Source organism: Eulemur rufifrons, chromosome 29, assembly GCF_041146395.1.
Source record: "Eulemur rufifrons isolate Redbay chromosome 29, OSU_ERuf_1, whole genome shotgun sequence".
Lineage (NCBI taxonomy): Eukaryota > Metazoa > Chordata > Mammalia > Primates > Lemuridae > Eulemur > Eulemur rufifrons.
The window spans coordinates 79,844,888-79,867,906 of NC_091011.1; the positions used below are offsets into that span (position 1 = coordinate 79,844,888).

Below are 23,019 nucleotides of genomic sequence, written 5' to 3' on the forward strand. Positions count from 1 at the left end.
TGTAAATTTGGACGCGACCAAGATGTCCTTCAGTAGGTGAATGGGTAAATAAACTATGGTACACCCAGACAATGGAATATTATTCAGCATTAAAAAGAAATGAGCTATCAAGCCATGAAAAGACAGGGAGGAACCTTAAATGCATATTACTAAGGGAAAGAAACCAATCGGAAAAGGCTATATACTGTATGATTCCAACTATGTGACATTCTGGAAAAGGCAAAACTGTGGTGACAGTAAAAGAATCAGTGGTTGCCAGGGGTTGGGGGAGGGGAGGGATGACGAGGCAGAGCACAGAGGATTGTGGGGGCAGTGAAACTACTCTGTATGATGCTATAATGGTAGAATCACATGTATTTGTCCAAACCCATAGAATATACACTGCCTAATGTAAACTGTGGACTTTGTGTGATAAAGATGTGTCAATGTAGGTTTATCAGTTGACTGTTAACAAATGTACCACTCTGATGCAGGTTGTTGATAGTGGAGCGAGCTGTGCCTGTGTGAGGGGAGAGGCTATACAGGAACTCTCTGACTTTCCACTCAGTTTTGCTGTGAACCTAAAACTGCTCTAAAAAATAAAGTCTGTTTTAAAAAACAGAATAGCTGTAATAAGAAACTTCACGGAGACAGGTCAGGTAACTCAGGACTACTGGTCTAAACTTGAAATCACTGAGCAAAGCCTCTAGTCTAGGATTTATAGGACTTTATTTGGACTTTTATTTTCACTTGTAGCTTGCTGTTGCTTCATGGGAAAGTTTTGCTTCCCTTCCTCACCTTCACCGCCACCTTTCTCAAATTTGCCAACTTTTTAAAATTTTTTTAGAGACAGAGTCTCATTTTGTCACCCAGGCTGGAGTGCAGTGATCTGATCATAGCTTACTGCAACCTCAAACTCTTGGGCTCAAGTGATCCTCCCACCTTAGCCTCCAGAGTAGCTGGGACTACAGGTTGCACACCACCATGCCTGGCTAATTTATTTATTTATTTTAGAGAGTGGGTCTTGCAGTGTTGCCCAGGCTGGTCTGAAACTCCTGGCCTCAAGTGATCCTCCCACCTCATCCTCTCAAACTGCTGGGATCATAGGCATGAGCCACAGTGCCTGGCGTCTGTCGAGTTTTTTTTTACAGTGATAGTGAACTATTACAATCTTTGGAAAGACAGAATTTATAGCCTAATGAGTGTAGAGATGTAAGTGTCTGGGTTTTTATATCATCAGGGGGAGAAATGATGAGGGAAGACAGTCAGCCCCAATAATTAAAAGGCATTTAGTAAAAATTGTTACTTAGAACAGTAAAAATAGTCTAAGAAATGTTTCAATCTCCTTTTGGTTGTATTCTTTACCTGGTTTACATTTACACTCAAGCACCATTTCATACTTGAACGCTTTTCAAATAGATACTACATAGAGTATTAATCTAAACTTTAAGTACCAAGGCCTCCTTCTCATCTGGACTCCAAAAGAATTTCTGAAAAGATGGGAGAGGGATCTTTGGTTATACCTATGTGTACAAAAAAGCCTGTAAAAGAGAAGAATAATTGGGCACACTTATAACTTTGACTCAAGCAGTACAAAAGCAATCCATGTAACCAAAACATTTGTACCCCTGTAATATTCTTAAATAAAAAAATAAATAAATAATTTTAAAAAAGAGAAGAATAACACTTCTGGAAATTAATTCTACAGATGTTCTCACACGTGTGAAATATATATAGAAGAATATTCATTACAGCATTATATCATGTCAATAAACAGATAGCAAAAGATAGGAGCAATCTAAATGTCCATTGGCAAGGGACTAGTAAAATGAATATTGGTATATCTACAAAACAGAACAATGTGCAGAAGTTAAAAAGAGTGAGGCAGCTCTATACATGCTAACAGGGAAAGTCTTCAAGATAATGTCGAGTGGAAAGCTGGATGTAGAGTTATATGTATGGTATGCTACCCTGGTGTCAAAAAAGAAATAGAATACCACCACCACCACCACCTGCACATACATAAGCTTTTATGCAAAGGATATTGTACAAGTAAGATTTCTGTCTAGAGAGGATACTCAGGTGCTGAAGGAAAAGGGTAGAAAGACTTTTCACAATATACTCTTTATATCTCTTGAACTTTGTGCCATAGTTAAAAACAAATGAACAAATAAAAAAATAAAATCCAGATTTAAACAAACCTATATTATAGGATTGTCATGTGAATTAAATGAGTCATGTATATAATCTAATATATTGCCTTGCATATAGTGAGTCTATAATATGAAATGATAGCCTTTGCTTTTGCCCCTTTCCCTCCAGTTCCATAATTCTGTTTGGAGGGTTCCCAGGATTTATTTTCTTAACCTGGCAAAGATTGTCAACCTTTTTAGATCTATGAACGCTTTGAAATTGTGTACCAAATTTTGTGTAAGGATATGCTTATTCCACACTTTAGAGAGAGGGAGTCTGTGACTCATTAGATTTTTGAGGATCCCATGGCTCTAGAAAGTTAAGACATACTAACCTAAGCTTTTTTGCTATTTTATGTTTCCTTCCACCAGATAATAACTCTGATGCCAGGCAGTCTTATTTTCATACCTAGGAAGAGACTGTGGCTGGTATTTTTTCCTTTAACTTTTATTTTTTCTGGATCCAAGTGTTTTCTAATTATACCATGTTTGGGCCAAGTAATTTAAATGCCCCAGGTCTCAATTTCTTACCTGTAAAATGAAGTAATTAATCTTCAGAGAGGTTCTCTTCATCTTGAAAATGTTTTGATTCTATCTAGATTTATTGTATATGGGCTTTAAAAATTAGAAATATTGTCATAAAGAAAAACCCTTATGCTAAGAATAATCTTTAGGCAGAGACATAAATCTGAACCAAGGGATGAAATACAAGTGTAAGAGTGTATGCCAACCTGATTTCCTACTGAATAGCCAGCCTTTATTTTCTTCCCAGAAATAAAGCCAGTTTACTAATGAGATAGGGCAGTGAAAGATGTTCTGGTGATCCAGTGAGGCAGAGGTGACATCTCTGTAAAACCTCTCCCATCTCAAGTTCTTTTCTCTGCTTTGTTGTATGAAAAGGGGAGAAAGTAGATATAACCCTGTGAGTTGTAGTTCTACACTAATAAGAATTATCTTGATCAGTATTGATCATTATCTGTTACTTGACTGATTTTCATAAATTAGAACTATGACCTAGACTTCAACCTGCACATTTTGGCTCAGTTGTACATTTGGTTATTCATACCATTGCACAGCCCAATTACTCAGAGTCATTTGTCCCAAATCTATACTGTGGTCATTTTTACCTTTTCTTTCAAAAGGCTTTGTAGAGGATGGGATTCTTGACCCACCAGGTAGTTCAGGGTTAATAAGTTTAGAACATTCAACAAGTATGTGAGGGCAAGGGCATTTCAGATAAAGGTACATGGATTCAGATCTTAGCTCTGTGTCTTATTAGCTGTGATCTTGCATCAGTCACTTCACCTGTCCATACTTGTTTCCTCGGTTGGGAAATGGTGATAATGAAAACACCTACCACATAGGGTTACTGTAAAGATTAAATGAGATAATACATGCCAAAACAACATAGTATTTGGAATGCAGAAAGCATTCAATAAATATATTACTTTTTTTCTTATTGTTATTAAAGGCGAAATGTGAAGCACCATGACAGTTTTGAAGCCTTAAGGAGTTAGGTATAACTTATTTCTTCAAGACCCAAATCCAGTATTATTTCTCCAGTGCAGCCTTCCCAGATCCCACAGGTGTAGAGCTTTGTTCCCCCAGCTCTTTGCTTGTTTCTGTAATCTCTCTTGCTACTGAACTATTAGGCTTTCCATGGTAGAAGTTGCATATTATTTTCAATAAATATATATTGAGTATCTGAACATATCAGGCATTATGCTGAGTTCAGATAATGTTCTCTTGAAGCTTAAATTCTAGAATGGGAAAACAACAAAATAAATAAGTAGTTTCAGATAGTGGTAAGTAATTGAAGAACATAACATAAGGTAATAATGAGGCCAGAAAGGATCATCAGGTAAGACCTTGAAGAGGTCACAATTGAGCTGAGACCCTGAAGCATGAACTGCTTTGATTGGATGTCTTCCTCAACTCCACCCATTTACAATCTTGATTGTGCTTATGGTCATTTCCTTCAGGTTTACCTTAGGATGTTAATTGCCGATTTTAATTTGTACACATATTTCATGTGTTCAGATATAGCTCTTCTTTCCCTCCTTCTTTCCCCATGAGTGAGGTCTTGAGCTGCCTTGTTTGAGTCTTTATTCTTTATCCATCCATGTTTTATTTATTTATTTATTTATTTATTTTTCAGACAGAGTCACTCAATTACCCTAAGTAGAGTGCTGTGGCATCAGCCTAGCTTACAGCAACCTCAAACTCCTGGGCTCAAGCGATCCTCCTGACTCAGCCTCCCAAGTAGCTGAGACTACAGGCACACACTACGACTGGCTAATTTTTATATTTTTAGTAGAGACAGGGTCTCACTCTTGCTCAGGCTGGTCTCGAACTCCTGAGCTTAAGCAATCCTCCTGCCTCAGCCTCCCAGAGTGCTAGGATTACAGGCATGAGCCACCACACCCGGCCTCCATCCATATTTTAATTTGATACACAGGGTATTATAAGCAGAGTACTGCCATCCTAGACATTCCTCTTGGGATATGTGCTGTTTATTTCTTCATTATGCTTTCTCAGTAAGTAATAAGTTGAAGCAAACTTCATTGTAAGCACTAGTGACATGTTAGTCACCATAATAGATGATCTGGAAATTCTAAACAGTGGTCTATTCAGAGATTTCCCAAATAATGTTTTCAAAAGTAAAACTTTTTACTGCAGAGAAATCTAGCACTCCCAAACAGGCTATAGCTGGAAAAACATCATGTGCTCTTATTTTTGCCAAGTGTTTGTTGGCACAATGATAACCTTCAAATCACACTTCTTTTGAGAGCCGACCCATTCTGTTACCCTTCAAGCAGAATATCCTTGATAATTTTGGTGACTGCTTTAAGAAAATGGCTCTTTGTTGCACTTGGTTAGTTAGCAAGGTAGGATTCAGTTTTCTCAACTTGAAGGGCCTCATTGGAGGGGTAAAGGTTAGAGTGCACTTCTCTATAATGAGACTAGGTTCCTTGGCTTCCATGGGGAGGTGTGGAACAAGTAGATAAGGAGTTGAATAGAATTGGTGATTATCAGAACTAATAGCCAATTCTCCCCATGATTACTTTGTTGCATAAACCCCATAGCAATGATTTCTTTCTCAATGCCCTTACCCTCCATTGTTTGATTGACAGTAAAGAAAAGAAAGAAAGAAAAGCAAGGCAGCTCAAACTAATGTCTCAACCACTGGATTTCTGGGCTTTCAGATTACACTGGCTGCATTGTTTCTCTGTAGGTTTGAAATTCCCACAGGGAAGGGTCACATGGATTTTTTGTTTTCTCTCCTTGTTAGGTACCTGCCTGAAACAGAATTAAAGGAGATTCTTATTAGAACTGCAGGCCCCTTTACTGTCTACTAATTATTTCAACAACGTATACAACTCATAAGTAGACTCTACCTCTAATCCTAAAGGTTTATCTTTCTTTTTTATTCAATTTTTCATGTGTGGTTTTTTTGGTAGAGTTCAGGCTGACTGCTATCTAAGCGGTGATTTGAGGTCATTTCATCTTTGTGAGTCAGTCTTTATGTTGTGTGACACATTTTAAAGAGTTCTTTGGGTTTTTTTGAACATATTTAATTCCTTTTTCTTTGAACTATAAATGATTAGTCTCAAAATGAAGCTGTAACTTAACTGACAACACACTATTTAGGGATATTCTGTTGCATAAGACAAAATAAGGTCCACTATTATAAGTTATAAATCTGAGAGAAATATATATTTCATTATATTTTCATTTTTTATTTATAAATTTTCTTAGTTTCTCTGGAGGAGATTCTTTCATAAGTTTAGAGAACTCTGAATTTTCTAATTTCCTTTTTAAAAGCAAATGATTCATCCTTAAATATATAAAATAGTATAAATAAATTTTCTTTTATTTTGGAATATTATTAAATTCTAATAGTTTTAAATAAAATTTTTAAATTTATAAAAGTTGAAAAAATTGGTGAATATTATTTTGAAACCGGTCAATAATATGTACTTATTTTTTGTGTTTCCACATAGGCATAAGAAACACTTTTGGATTTAGAAATAATAATTTATTGGATGATAATGAAATTACAGAGATTATAGTAGGTATAGCTGAAGATAGTGGGAGTACAGAAGAAATAATGAGCTGAAAACAGTGTTATTTATACTCCAACCAATCTCCTTAGAAAATTTTAGAAAACACAAAAATATATAAACACACATTCCATTAGTCAGCATGGTGATGACATTATCACACATCATATAGCCTCTGGAAAACTCCACTCTATGCTCAGAAAACTCCACTCTATGCTCATGAGAGAATGAGAAGTGAAAAAGACAAATGACATTTTAGTATTACCATGAAAATACTTTTGACCTCAAAAAGCCCCTGAATAAAAAGAGAAGGTGAAAAGGAAATCTCCGTTGGCAGTGGTAGCGGTCATGGACCTTTCTGAGACACCCCTTTGCTTTCACAGCCTTTGTTAATCTCCAGACCTCAAAATGATCTCCCAGGACCTTATAAAGCAGTAGTTCTCAAAATGTGGTCTATGGACTCCTAAGGGTCCCTGATGCCCTTTCACAGGGTCAGTAAGGTCAAAACAATTTCCATAATAATACTGAGATGGTGTTTGCCTTTTCTATTGTGTTGACATTTTGTACTAATGGTACATACACAATGATAGATAAGCAATTAATCTAGTAACCATTAGTTATTGTATTCTGCATTGGCGTGCACTTGCAGTTAAAATCTTTTTCACAGTTTCACTTAGAATGTCCTTGATGAAGCCATTAATATGATTAGTTTTATTAAATATCAACCCTGGAATACAGATTTTTTTAATGAATTGGGAAGTGCACATAAAGCACTTTGGCTGCATGCTGAAGATTGATGGTTGTCTTGAGGGAAAATACTCATGTGATTGAGTTGCAAACTGAACTAGCCTCTTTTTTTTTTTTTTAATGGTATACCACTTTTACTTGAAAGAACAACTCTCACTGACAAGCCACGGTTATTCAGACTTGGACATTTGGCAGATATTTTCTTGAAAATGAATTAAGTGAGCCTGTCACTTCAAGGGAAAATGACAGTATTTGTTTTCATGATAAAATTCAAGCTTTCAAGTAAAAATTAGAATTTTGGAAAACTCAAATCTGCCACCATGAGCTTGACAGCTTCCAGTCAAATTGCCTCCAGTATAGACCTCTTATGTGAGCTCTAGACTGTCATGACTACCTATCTGTATACATACGGTATCCACATAAATGTTTCACAGATATCCCAAACGTAACATGTCCACAATGGAACTTTTGAGTTCTCCTACAAAACTTTCTCTCTTTCGCCCCACCCAGGTGTTTCTCATCTTAGTAAATCACCTTCAACCCAGTTGTTCAAACTAAAATTGAAGTCATTATTTTTTTAACTTCCTACATCCAATCCAGTAGCAAGTCATGAGTTCTGCCTTCAAAATTACTTCAAATATGTCTGCTTTTCTTCATCTTCATTGCTATCAGCCTACTATAGTTTACTATCATTTTTCACTTAACTTACTTCGTCAGCTTTCTGATTGGTCTTCCTTTCTTCAGCAGCAGATATAAATTGGTTTGTGTCATTCCCTTGCTTAAAATCCTTCAATAATCTCCATTACACTTAGAATAAAATCCAAATTATTTATCTTAGCTTATAAGGCCCTTCAAGTTGGGGCCTTTACCTGTCTTTGCAACCTTATTATCCCTTTCATTCATTAAATTCCAGCTACACAAATCGTCCTTCTATTCCTTAAACATGCTGTAAGTTCTTTCATACATCACGGTCTTTGCAATTGTTACTTCCTTTCTTTCATCTTTCTTCTCATCCATCTAGTTCTAGCTCAAATGTTACCACCTTAAAATTCCTTATCATTCTAGCTACAATAGTTTATAATTTCATTTTATGCTTTATTTAGCTTCTTGGTCATTTCCTGTATAGCACTTGCCATAAGTTTAATTATTTCATCTATTTATTTACTTTTTTATTTATTTATTTTTTTTATCTATCTCCCTTAATAGAAAAAAGCAAGCAATTAGATATGTTAAGATGGAGCTGGCCTAGTGGAACATCATAGATTGAAGCCATCTAGTAGGCCATTGTCTAGAACTGAAGCTCAGAGAGAGGTATTAGATTCAGAGTTTGGGAAATTACCTGCACATTAATAGTAAATGAAACTGTGATGTGGGTAAGAGAAAGTTTTGAGTGAAAAGGAAACAGAGACTAGAATAGAATCTTCAAGAACTCTTACATTTGAGGGACTAGAAAAAGAAGCTACAAAGGAGATTGAGAATGAAGGTATCTTGGAGATCAAAGAAAAGGTGAGTATAATGGCAGAAAAGCCAAGGGAAGAGAGTCTTTTAAAGGACAAGCTATTAACAACATCAAAATCCTGAGCAGTATCCATTAGATTTAACAACAAGGACATAGTAACCATGGCATGAATAGTTTCAGTGGGTTGGCAGGAGCAGAAGATAGATTGTAATGGATTGAGGACTGAGTTAGGAGGTAAAGAATTGGAGTGGGGCACACACCTTTAATCATAATGGCTTGGGAGGTTACAGTGGGAGGATCATTTGAGGCCAGGAATTCAAGACCAGCCTGGGCAACATAGCAAGACCCCATCTCTACTAAAAATTAAAAAAAAAAAATAGCTGGGTGTGGTGGTGCACACCTGTGGTCCTAGCTGTTCAGTGAAATCAGAGATGTACTACAGTGAGTTTAGAAAGCCAAGGAGTTTGGCTGTGAAAGTAAGTGCAGAGCGCAGTAGCTGAAAGAGGAAGGTGGAAGATTTACTTTAGGAGGGTTGGGGGAAATCTGAACTTATTCTATGCTAATGGAAAGAAGCCAGTAGAGGGTGAAAAGTTGAAGAAACAGGAGTGAGAGAGGGTAATTCATAGAGTGCACTCCCTAAGAAGGTGAGAGAGAATTTGCTCCAGAGCACTGGTGGAAGGATTAGATTTAGATGGGAAGAGAGAATCTTCTCCCATTAAAATAGGAGGGGAAGAGGAGAAGGATGGATGGTGGGTAAGTTTATAGATTTTAGTGTCAAGAAGTTGAAAAAAAATTTTCCAACTAATGATTTTAGTTTTTTCTATGAAGTAATGTACTAAGAATAAAGGATAAGTGTTATAGTTGGATATTTTAGAAGACTGAAGAACATTTGACAGCTAGTCTGAAGACAAGAAGAAAGGGCTGAGTAAGGAAATGTGGCAGAATTTCTAGGCTGTGTTGACCTGTCTGTGTGCCAGGGTTGTTTGCAGCAGCAGAACGGCCCAAGCATAAGCACAACTGTTTGGTAGTAGTAGTCTTCCATGTCTGAATATGTATAGCTTCTTGTAAGTCTTCACTGTGGGTGACATTGAGTAAGACCTCCTCTTGAAAATAGGTGTAAACTTCGGTTGAGACTGCAATGTTAGCATTGCTTTAAGAAGATACATTGAATTCTCTTTGACATTCTCTCTCTCTGCTAGACTTGACAGAAGATTTTGGCCTAGAATATCTTTACCTTGTAAAGAACTGAGAAGCAAAGTTGAGGTGGTTTATGAAGCTCATAAGTGGTATTTATAATACCTGCAGGCAAGAATTGGCTCATAAGCTTTAAAATCAGAGCAATTTGGCCAGGCTTAGTGGCTCATGCCTGTAATCCTAGCACTCCAGGAGGCTGAGGTGGGAGGATCACTTGAGGTCAGGAGTTCAAGACCAGCTTGAGCAAAAGCGAGACCCCTTCTCTACTAAAAATAGAAAAATTAACTAGACCTGGTAGCATGCGCCTGTAACCTCAGCTACTTGGGAGGCTGAGGCAAGAGGGCTCCCTTGAGCCCAGGAGTTTAAGGTTGCTGTGAGCTAGACTGATGCCATGGCACTCTAGCCCAGGTGACAGAGGGAGATTCCATCTCAAAAAAAAAAAAAAATCATAGCAACTTTGCCTTAGAGTCATCCAAAGCAAGTGAACACAGCAGCATACTCAGTCCTCATTATTTGCAGATTCTATATTTGTGAATTTGCCAACTCACTAAAATTTATTTGTAACCCAAAATAAATACCCACAGTTCTTTTGGGGTCAGTCATAGACATGCACAGAATGGCAAAAAATTTGATTCACCTGATATGCATGTTCCCATCTGTGGTCAAACGAAGTAATGCTCTACCTTCTTGTTTCATCTCTCAAACAAATGTCCTTTTCATGATCTATTTAGCGCCACATATTTTTTAATTTTGTGCTTTTTTGGGAGGGGGGTGATTTCACTGTTTAAAATGACCCCTAAGTGTCATGCTAAAGTGCTGTCTATTCCTAAGGACAAAAAGGCTGTGATATGTCTTATGGAGAAAGCGTGTTAGATAAGCTTAATTCAGGCATGAGTTATAGTGCAGTTAGCCGTGGGTTTAATGTTAATGAATCAACAATATTTTAAAAATAAGGTATCTTTAAACAGCAGTACACATAAAACAATGTTATCTCTTGACTAGTTTTAAAAAATGCAGAGAATCATATGAGCCTAACCCTGAATTTCCCCTAGGAGCAATGGTTCAGTATTGGCAAATTCAGTGTTAGTGGCAACTTTATAGAATGGAACTACCTCAAATAATAAAAATCTGGCTGGCCACAGTGGCTCACGCCTGTAATCCTACCACTTTGGGAGGCCAAGGTGGGAGGATCCCTTGAGACCAGGAGTTCAAGACCAGCCTGAGAAACAGAGTGAGACCCAGTCTCCACCAAAAAAAAAAAAAAAACAAAACTAGCCAGGCCTGGTGGTGTGGGCCTATACTCCTAGCTACTTGGGAGGCTGAGTCAGGAGGATCACTGGCCCAGGAGTTCAGAGTTGCAGTGATCCTGTCACTGCACTCCAGCCCGGGCAACAGAGCAAGATTCTGTCTTGGGGGAAAAAAAAAAAATCAATGTAGTATTTTATATACTTATCTCCAAGGATTTTAAAATATCATACAGACATTAGCTTATTCATCAACACAACTTCCAGAAATTGGCTGCTAGAGAGTGGGTTGTTATTTGGGGGTTGAGGGGAAAATTCACTGAGTAGGTTGTCTTTAAGGTTCACCTTCTAGGATAATTTTTGCTTCTTATTATATTTTTGCTCCTTAAATATACACTATCCTGTCCTTGGATATAAAAAGATCTGCTTGCTAATCATGGTTATGCTTAATTGATTTGTTTTGGAACTCATTGGACTATTGCCTATTTGACTTTCATGGGGAAAGATGAAAAGGCAAAGTATTTTGGAAAGCAGTCAGAACTTTTTGACAGAAAAGTCCCAGGTAAAGAGAAATAATCATAGTGGTTATTATCACAAACATAAAAACAGTAATGATATAAGGTGCTATATGCATGGAATTTGAATGTGTATGTTGAAAATGGCTACTCACATATATATTACAGGAACTTTTCTCTCCTTCAAGTCTGTACCCAGACCTTTGTCTAGAACTGTCCAGTTCTTCCTTTATGTGGTTTCTCAAATTTGTGCTCTTTTTTCGTTTGTATGGTCATAATCTGGAAATCCAGGCTTTAATCATCTTCAAGGTTGATCTTAAGGTTGCTCTTATTTCTTTCAGCCACATTCTCCCTTGAATATATCAGTTACACAGTAGTAAGTCATCTTCCCTAAGCATATTTTTATCACATCATTCTGCAGAGATTACTGCCCTACTTAGAAACTTTTGGTGGCTGCTAGTTGTCTATTTTTAAATTACTATAAATTGATTGTCTCTTCATGCTCTTCAATTTTTTCAATTACTATAAACCAGTTGTCTCTTCAATTCCACTATAGCCCTTCCTCCCTACCCCACATAATTGATGTCATTGTTTCATAATTCTTTATGTGTGGAGGGGAACCTCTTAGATGCGAATTCCCTTATCTTATTACCACCAAATCTATAAAGCTGCCTTCATCTATCTGGTTTTTTTTTTTTTTTTCCCCTTTTGTTAGAAAGGAAGAAGTTTTAGGACATAGATAGCTTTGAGGGGTGGGTATTATTCTGTCTACCATATATTTCTATTTTTTTCCCCTTTTAATATAAGAGCAATAAATCCTCATCGCAGAAAAATTAGACAACAGACCAATAAGTTCAGGAACTCTTTAGTCCTTGTTGATCTCTTAATGGAAATAGAGATATTTAGTTCATGTTGATTAAAAAGGGAGGGTCTCTGAACACTTAAGGCATTTAAGGCACTCCAGAAGTCTATCAGAAGTCACAGAGAAGAAAGTATCACTTTTGAAATAAAATCAGCGGGGAAAAGGAGTGCTATAAGAGTTTGGGCAAGTTATCTAGATCTTGGCTTCTTTATCCTTAAAATAAGAATATTGAATTAGCTGGCTTTTAAAATTATTGTCTTTGTTAATATATAAAGTTTGATATCTCTATTCTACTAAGAATTAATCAAAAGAGATGAATAGATAACAGCCAGGCTTGTTTGGTTTTTAATCCAATCAGTGTGTCCCCTTATTCCAGGATTTAGTCAATTAGATTGTCAATCAAGAACATGAAATGAAGACAAGGAGAGACTGAGAAACTGTCACAGATTGGAGGAGCCTGAGGTGGGCAGCCAAATATAATGTGGGATCTTGCATTGGATCCTAGAACTGAAAAAGGACATAAGGACATTAGTGGAAAAACAGGTGAAATCCAAATAAAGTCTGTAGTTAATAGTATTATACCAGTGTTAGTTTTGATAATTACCATGATTTTACAAGAGTTAACATAAGAAGAAACTGGGTGAAGTATATATGGGAACTATCAAAATTATTTTTACAACTTGTATCTAATTCTAAAATTATTTCAAAATAAAAAGTTTTTTTAAAGTCAACAATAAGACTGGAAAAGCAAGCCACAGAGTGGGAGGAGTAGTTTGCAAGATTTATAACCACAAAGGACTCATAATCAGAATATATAAATAACTCATACAAATCAATAAGGGAAAGATTGACATCCCTATAGAAAGTCCACAGGCAAAGACTTGAAAGACCACTTCACATATGAAGATAGCCAAATGGCCAATAAGCATATAAAAATGTCTTGGCAATACACAAGGGTTCCAATTTCTCCAAGTTGGAACTCTTGTGCATTGCTGGTGAGAATGTAAAATGGTGCAGCTGCTGTGGAAAACAATATGGCAGTTCCTCTAAAACTTAAACAGCATTATCATATGACCCAGCAATTCCACATCTGCGTATGTGCCCCAGAGAATTGAAAGCAGGGCCTTGAAAAGATATTTGCCCATCAGTGTTTATAGCATCACCATTCAGAATAGCCAAAAGGTGGAAACAACCCAAATGTCCATCAACAGATCAATAGATAACAAAAATGTGGTATATGCCTACAATGGAGTATTATTATTCAGCTGTAAAAAGGAATGAAATTCTGATGCATGCTACAACTTGGATGATCCTTGAGGATATCATAGGTGAAATAAGCCAGTCACAAAAGGACAAATATTATATGATTTCACCTACATGAGTTACATATTCATAGGGTATCTATTAAGAGAATAATCAAATTCATAGAGACAGAAAATAGAATAGTGGTTACCAGGGGCTGGAGGGATGGAGGAATGGGGACTTGCTTAATGGGTGTAGAGTTTCAGTGTGGGATAATGAAAAGGTTTTGGAGATGGATGGTGGTGATGGTTGCACAACAATGTGAACATACTTAATGCCACTGAACTGTTCACTTAAAAATGGTTAAAATGGTAAATCTTATATGTGTTTACCACAATTTTTTAAAAAGTGCTTGCTTGTGGTGGTAATGGTGGTGGTAAGATGCAGATTATAATAAAATGACAATGTGACACCATTACCTAGAATGGCCAAAATGACAAAAGACCAAGGATACTAAGCAACTGGGATACTGATATCCTGCTGGTAGGAATATAGATTAGCACAAATATTTTGGAAAATTGTTTGACATTATTTACCTAGCTGAACATACACATATTCTATAACCCAGCAGTTCCACTCCTAGATATATACATCCAACAAAAATATTTTCATATCAGCAGCAAAAGATATACACAATAATGTTCATAGCAACATTATTTTTTTTGTTTCCCCCATACTGAAAGTAACCAAAAAGCCCATCAACAAGAAAATGGATTCAGTAAAATGTGAATATAGGATACTTTTCCACAATAAGAATAAACTAATAAATAAATTACTAAGTACAGCAAACTTGGATAACTCTTAAAAACATTGAGCAGAAAAAGAGACATTTAAAAGTACTTATTTTATAATATTTATATCAGGTTCAAAAATAGGCAAAACTGATCAATGATGATAGGAGTCAAAATACGATTACCTTTAGGGAGGAGTGACAGTAATGAGAGAGGGGGCATGAGGGACGGCTTTAGGGTACTGGGAATGTTCTAGTTCCTTATCTGCATAGTGGTTACGTAGGTATGTAGACTTGTGAAATTTTATCAAGCTGTAACTTTCTGATTTGTAGAGTTCTTTTTTTGTAGATAAATTATGCTTCAATAAAATGTTTATTTAAAAATAAAAAGTATATCAAAGAAAAAAAGAATATAGTGACAAGTCCAACTCTCCATTTATTTAATGGCATTATGCTTCATTATTTTACCCCCCACCCCTAGCTCCGTGATAAAATTGAGAGCCCTGAATGCAAATTCCTTCCCACTCTTACTCTGGTTGTTTTCAAGTTTAAGAAGTTTCAAGTTTAAGCTTAACTTCTCTTTAAGGACAGTTTTAGCTAGAGGTGCTAATTGCAGCAAACTGAACCCTGACCCAAGTGGCACTCTATTAGCTATGTCAGGGAAATTGAGGATTTAAGTCTACACCCTACTCCCAGATTCTAAAGGACTTAACAGGGAGTGTAGAAGGTGGTTTGGTGCCTGCTTTAGAATACTGTAGTCTTTGTATTGTGTAACTATTTATCTGAGAGACACTGATAGGATTAGTCAGTGGCAAGGAGGTACATTTAAGTACACTAGGTATGATTTTGTTATAGTGATGTTTCTATTTATGGTTTGTCAATTCTTACACCTGGTTCTCTTTTCCTTCCTTTTACCCTTCAGATGCCTGTTCTATATTTTATTCATTTTGGACTTTGCCCTAAGCTAGTTATTTATTTTTTGGTTAAGTCATTTTTTTATTCAGCACATATTCATTGATTGTTTACTATACGCTAGGCACTTGGAATGTAGGAATAAGATGTAATCTCTGTCCTCAAATTACTTACAGTTCCAGTGTGGAAACAGACAAACGATCAATTATTGGTAACAATGCTGATAGGTGCTATGATAGATGTCGGTCTGGGTGACTACTCAGTAATTCATAGAATTGATTCTTAACCTAGACCAGGAGCTGGAATTGTGTGCTGAAGGAAGTTATAGCTAAGCTATAAATCTATAAAGTTTGAAAGACGTTTGTGTGTGTGATGGTGAGTTAGGGAAATGCAGAGAGCTAAGGCTCCAGAGCTGCACAAAGGCAAAGTCCTGAAGGGCCTTATATGTCACTGTGCCAAAGAGTTTGGATTTTATTTTGAGGACAGTGGGGACCAATTGAGACATTATAAACAAGGAAATGATGTGATCAGATTTTAAAGTGATGGTGCTGATGGTAATAAGCATATTGTAATGCTAAATGTATAAATAAGTTGAATTTAATGAATTGACGTAGGCTGTTCTACAGATGGAATTATTTAGGCCCTTACTTCTCAGAGTATAGTCCCAGCAGTATTGGCATCATCTGAGAGCCATTAAAAATGTAGAATCTGGCCAGGTGTAGTGGCTCATGTCTGTAATCCTAGCACTCTGGGAGGCCAACGCAGGAGGATCGCTTGAGGCCAGAAGTTCCAGACCAGCCTGAGCAAGAGCGAGACTAGTTTCTACAAAAAAATAGAAAAATTAGCCAAGTGTGGTGGCATGCTCCTGTAGTCCCTACTACTCAGGAGCCTGAGGCAGGAGAATTGCTTGAGCCTAGGAGTTCTTTGAGGTTGCTGTGAGCTATGATGGTGCCATAGCACTTTAGCTTGGGTGACAGAGTGAGATACTGTCTCAAAAAAAAAAAAAAAAAAATCTTGGGACCTACCTCAGACTTACTAAATCAGAATGGGCATTGTAACAAGATATCCAAATAATTTATGTGCACATTCAAGTTTGAAAAGCACTGATTGAGGTAGATACAGTGATGGTCAGGCTTTAGACAGCTGGTATGAAGAAGAAAGGACAGATTGCAAGAGATATTATGGAGCACATGTCCTTCCCTCTGTTTGGAATACTCTTCTCAATCTCTCCTCTCACCACACACCAGGTAACTCCTGTTCATCCTTTACCTTTCTGCTTAAATAGAGCTTCTCTGATGACACACCCCCAATACACATGATTGGTGCCCTTGCCATACACTCCCATAGCACCCTGTACTCACATTATCATTTTTCACACTTTTATTTACTTAAATATCTGTCACTCTCCCTATACTCTGAGCATTATGAAGGCAGGGGCTGTCTTTCATATGGCACACATGGCAGGCACCCCATACATATTTGTGGTTTGATTAAATGAATGAATTTGTCATGTGTAAAAAGAGAAAATAGATTTGGGTATGTTAGAGAGAAGGATGTACATATTAATAGTAATAGTGCATTTTAAATAGCACTGACTGTTTTAAGTGCTTTACACATATTAACTTATTTGATACCCTTAGTGATCCTAAAAAGTAGATACCCTTAATATTCCCATTATAGAGATGAGAAAACTGAGGCACAAAGAGGATAAGTAATTTGTCTAAGGTTACACAGTTAGAGGCAAGATTCAAACCAGGCAGTCTGGTTCAACTCTGCTATATCTAATTTTGAACAAAATAGCTTCCTAACACTGTGCTTAGTGTTTTATATGTATTACTTATTTAATCTTTATAAAAACAATGTGTGGAAGGTTTTATTATACTGTTTTACAGACAAGGAAACAAAGGCTCAAGAAAATTATGTAGCTTACTCAAGGATACACAGCTAGTAAGGGATGGAGCTAGCCTCCAAACCCAAGTCTAGCCAACTTTAAAGCCTGTAGTGTTTACCAGTAATGATGATGTTTCCTGTTGAATCTAAAATACCTGCGGGATATTAGTTTTAAGATCACTGAGGAACTGAGAGGTAAGATGCCTAACATTATTTAGGTTGTGAGCTAGGGAGGAGGACTTAATTCCAGTTGCTGTGTAGCATTGGCATTTCAAGTTTGAAGGGGCAGGGAGATTGAAGGCCCAACAATTCCAGCCACCCTCAAAATTGAGCTTTGAATTCAGGTGGTTAAGAACCTTAGCCTCTATAATAAGCTGTAACATAGGTGACTAAGTTATAGGGTTTTTTTAATTTGTTTGTTTTTTATGGTCTCAGGGAAGCCAGCTGGATTAGAAATACTGAATGTCAGAACTGGAAGAAACCAGTCTAACCTTCCATAGTCCACTCTTCCTTACCTTTCCCTCATTCATTTTATAATAAGGAAACTGAAGAAGAGAGTTATTAGGTAACTTGCCAAAGTCTAATAAAACCATTAGTGACAAGCCAGGAAACAGCAGACAGGGTCACATTCTTATAATCTTTGCCCTGTGCCTTATGACTCTCTAGGTTCCAGATTCATCACCCTTTTTTTAAAACTGTTCTACCATTATGGTAACTTCTTCACTGCCTAGTTGTTTTTTTGGCTTTGACCCCTGGAAATATTAACTTTTTGTCTTTTCCTCAGCCCTAAGCATATACTCACTCTGATTTAAGATCATCTGGCATACCCTCATTGATGATGCTACTATCAAGTCACCATTGCTAGGAACACACCTGGCACATAGAACTTAGAGCTGTTCTTAGAATTACAAAGAGATTCTTCTGAACTGTTCACACACTTGGTGAATTTTTGTAAAACAGAAGGCTGCAGGAGCAGCTGCAGTTCGTGTGACTCTCTTTGAAGTTGCTAACTCCTCACCTAAATTTTAAGTGTTCTGTGATCATGTGCAGTGGTCTCACTCCTGCCATTGCCATAGGTGTATCTTCTAAGGCACATTATGGTAAAATGAAATTATGTTGGAAACAGTTTAAAACTAGTACTTATACATATACCTTATACCTTACACAGTCCTGGTCATTTAATAGACTTTCACTTCTCAAATGTAATAGCTACTATTTTATTTTTGTTTCAGAATCATTAGAAAAAGGTACAGTGAGGTTACAGCCTTCAAATGAAGTCTATTTTAGTTAAAACCTACATAAGAAAACAGAACAATGGCCTAACTAAAATAACATTTAGTTTAGCCTACCAAAGTGACATATTTTACTTGTGTTTATTCTTTAAAAGCTATTTTTCCCCCATGGTTTAATGCTACCATGAAGGCAGTCACCCTCAATTTATTTAATAAATCATTCATGGAGAATATATACAGGAGTATCAATAATCAGGTGATTTGTGAATAGGTTCTACTCTAGCAGTAAAATAGACTTTTGGCCTTGATTTGTTCCTAAAAGCTTCATTATGATATAGATCATAATGGTTTACAGTCGGTACAGATCAAGCAATGGAAATAGATTATATATTCCTACAGAGATAAGATTATAATTAAGGATTAAAACCCTACTAAGGACTCACCATCAAATAAGCCATAGCTATCATCAGTAATATAAGCCTTATAAACATTATTAATAAATACATTAATTTTACAAGTTGCCCCCAGAGTACTATAAGGTGTAGATATATAGCATACAAAAATTTTAAATTTATTTGGTAATTTCTTAAGTACTTACTATATGCCAGGTACCGTAGGCAAATCAAAGTTGGCTAAGCCCCTGAAGAACCTGGAGTCTAATGAGGGGTAACAAACACATGTACATAATAATTATAATATGAGGAAGGGTGAGAGGAATGATATAGCCAAAGAACAATATTATAGGAAAGGGAGATTGATTTTTTTTTAGGTCACATTTCATGGCAGAACTATCATTTGAGCTGAACCTTGAAGAATTTGAATAAGTGAAGATGGAGGTGAAGGCAGAAAAAAACACATTTCAATTTGAGAAAATGGCATGAGCAAAGGCATTGAGGTGGGAAAGGATACAGCATAATAATGACCTAATTAAGAGCTACCATTAATTAAGTCCTTAGCGTATGCACCCTTTTTTTAAAAATATATATATATTTTTGTATTTTTATTTTTGAGACAGAGTCTTGCTCTGTCGCCCAAGCTAGAGTGTCGTGGCATCAGCCTCGCTCACAGCAACCTCAAACTCCTGGATTCAAGCACTCCTTCTGCATCAGCCTGCCGAGTAGCTAGGACTACAGGCGCACGCCACCACGACCGGTTAATTTTTTCTATTTTTAATAGAGACATGGTCTCACTCTTGCTCAGGCTAGTCTTGAACTCCTGAGCTCAAGGGATCCTCTCCCCCTCCAGCTCCCAGAGTGCTAGGATTACAGGTGAGCCACTGCCCGGCTGTACCCTTTTAAAATCTTTGCATCAATCCTGTGAGGTGCCTATTATTACTTCCACTGTACAGATTAGAAAGCTGGAGGTATAGAAAGATTAAATAAGTGGCAGACCAGAATTCTAACTCAAATCTGTCTTACTCCAAAACCAGTGCTCATGGCTACCATACTGTACAGTCTTCACACATTCAGGAATTAGCTGGTAATACCACCTACCTGGAGGATAGACTACTGTGTATATAGGGTTAGGCAGTGGAAGGTCATCTTGGAAAGGATTTGTAGAGAGTTTTTAAGAGGCAGTGAAAATGAACAGAGAGGGATAGATAAAGCCTTGGTAGAGGAGGGCTCAGGTATAATTGGCAACGGATTGTTCTGGGGACTAGGGGACAGGGGAATCAAAGATGCCTGAGGTTTCATATCTGGTTGCCCAAGAGAAGAGCAGCATCATAACACAAATAGAAAAGTGAGGAGAAGAAAGAAAATGTTGTTTGGCGCGTGGTGGGGAAAAAGATGGAGCAATAATTTTGCTTTTAGACATGTTGTATTTAAAACACAGATGAAATATATCATTGGAATTTTAGGCAGCAGATGTGACCTCATTTTTAAGAAGTTTGTATTAAATGGCATACCAGAGAACAATAACTAGAGGTTGCTGCGAGCTAAGGCTTTATCAAAGTTGACACCCTGACCTCAGTGGGCCTTACCTTCCCTGCATCTCATCAATCTACTGTGTCTTGACATCACTCAAATTGCTGCACTCCATAGCTCCTCTCTGACCACAGCTTCCTTTACTTCCACTTCTGCTGTTCTCTCTTCTTATTGTACCTGCTGTCCACCCTCCCTGTGATCCCTAATCCCCTGACATCTCTGAATGCACCTGGTACAACAATTCATTTGTTTTCATCTGCCTTTCTCTGTAGTCTATACTTCCAGCCAGTCATTTGAATTATGCCCTCTCTGGCATCTTACAGCACCTCTTCCCTAGATATTACCTTCCTCCCCTCCGTTCTGCATCCAAAGGATCATTCTCTTAACCAGCAAAGGCCCTAAAGGGTAACAAACCTATAATCATAATTGTAATATTACAACTATCAGCTCCAGAGAAATTATCCACTGCCATGGGAATTAACACTGTAAAGAATCTTTGGTCCTTGAAGGAGACCAAAGCAGGCATATCTTGTTGGACTTCTTTTGTGTCTGAAACCTATGGTACTCTTATTGGATAATATACCCTAGGAATGAATTAAGCAGATAAAGTAGATTAGATCACATTTTTTCTACTTATATCTTATTTCCAAACTTCTGAAGTGTGTTGCAAGGAGGGAGCTGGTATGGGGACATAAAGTGGAAACAGCTTCTAAGGTTCTTTAGCAGCAGTCCCCAACCTTTTTGGCATCAGGGACTGGTTTCATGGAAGACAAGTTTTCCACAGATCACGGGTGGGGGGATCAGGTATGGAGGGGTGTATGGTATGGAGCTCAGGTGGTGATGCTCGGCCTGTTTCCTAACAGGCCATGGACAGGTATCGGGCCATGGCCCGGGGGTTGGGGACCGCAGCTTTAAGATGATAGCGTACAGGACTACCATGTTGGTATCCTGTTTCATCTGAAACCAGACCTGTGAGTAAAAGCTGGCACTGGATAGGGACTGTGAGGCAACACTAGTCTTGCCTGGAAACCATGATTGTCCTCTAAACCTACACTCTGGTGGCGCCTGCCTAGCCTCTGTGAAGACACTTCACTTTACAGTCAGCACCTATGTTGTTTCTTCTGTGTCTGAGGGCCCTTAGGCCTTCATGTATATAGCATAGGATGCCAGCAGGGGGAGTTGTGGTCCCAGAACTTTATTCAGAGCTTCTAAGAAGTTATGATCTTGCAAAAGATCTTCCCAGGCTCCATCCGAACCTCTTGTGCAATAAGAATTTAACTTGAGATATGCCAATGTTTGGTGCCAGACCCCTGGTGTGAGCAGATGGGGAGCTTCTGCATAGCTGTTTAAACTTGAAGGCCATAAGGAGCTCTTGATTTCAAGGAAACGCCTGTTTACTGTACTAATCCAAATCAAGCAACTCTTGAGAAAAGGGAGTGCCTTCTTGACCTCAATCTTTATTGATCTTGGTATCAGTACCTCCAGTGACGTGTCCTGTGGGGCGGGAGAAAATTAACAAGTGCCTTACACATAGGGAGAGAAGGAAGCTTGACCGTTGCTGCAGAAAGTCCTCACTGTGGAGGTGGGGGTAGAGTGTTTGGGTAGCATTAAACAGTGAGTGCCCAGTGAAAAGTACAGTGCCTGAGTGCAGCACTTTGCACCAGCTCTGGTTTTACATCAGAAGCACAAGGCTTTGAAGCTGGCCAGTAAGGAACTTGTCAGGCAATTGACTGATGATCTTGATTTGAATAGGAGGCTGCTGTGAAAAGGGATGCAGCTTCTGCTAGCCACTGTGAACTTCTGAATCACTAGGTTTGGGTCTGCTTGGAGGCACTCAGATAACCCTGGCATTTCCAAACCAGCTTTCCCTTTTGCTTCAGGACATATCTTACCCAAGCCTGCACTATGGAGAAGTGGGACGGTAATGAGGGCACCTCAGCTTTTCACATGCCTGAGTGGATGGTGAGTTCTTTGGTCGCTTTGTTTTTCCTTCTCTTTCTTGATAATGAGAGGCAACCATTTCTGACAGGTGATAAAGATCACCTCTAAGAAGCTCCTACCAAGATCTGTGGCTGGGAAAACATTCATTACTCTAATTTCTGATTAGTTCCTATGTGGTGGGTCACCCTCTTTCTTAATTACCAGTGGAGGTAAGGAAGGTATGAGAGCTGCCTGGCCAGAGGCAGCTTATTGCCTGGTTGTCTCTGTGGTGGGCGGGGGCTTTCCTACAGCTGCTGGTGTGCTGGGTGGGTAGTATTCTCCTGTGATTGCTTTGCATTTCTGTTTTCAAGCTAATGCTTATTTTATCTCTCTGGGAGTAAAGAAAAGAATAATGAAAGTTAGGTATGGTGGCGCACACCTGTAGTCCCAGCTACTCAATTACTCAAGGTGATAGGATTGCTTGAGACGAGGAGTACAAGACCAGCTTGGGCAACGTAGCAAGACCCTTTGCTCAAAAAAAAAAAGTGAGGAGAAAAAAAATAAAAACAACTTACAGAAATGGTGCTCTCTCAAGTCTCTAAAGAGATTTAAAACATTTCTCCCCTCCCTGCCCATTTTTTTACTCTAATCAAATCATTTTCCCAACTATTCTCCCCCCGCCATCAACTAGTCTTTATATATATATTTCTACAAGTCAGAAACTGTAGCCCTCTTGGTAAAGTTCTTCAAAATACCATATTTGACTGATAAATAGTTTTAATATAATGATAATAAGGACTTATTTGTTGATAAAAGGTAGAACATAAAACCTAATATTTTGGATCCAATTTC

General features: G+C 37.8%; 1 protein-coding gene across 5 annotated transcripts in view; it reads left to right on the top strand.

Moving 5' to 3' along the window:
- Positions 1-23,019, top strand: part of AHCYL2 (adenosylhomocysteinase like 2) — a 162,868-nt gene that overhangs the window by 90,392 nt on the left and 49,457 nt on the right. The window contains exon 1 of one of the 5 annotated variants that reach the window (XM_069462666.1): positions 22,153-22,209. The exons of the other annotated variants lie outside the window; for them this stretch is intronic. Within the exon in view, the coding sequence (XP_069318767.1) occupies positions 22,153-22,209 (57 nt within the window). Of the gene's footprint in view, positions 1-22,152; positions 22,210-23,019 lie in introns of those variants that run through there. 5 annotated transcript variants of the gene reach the window in all.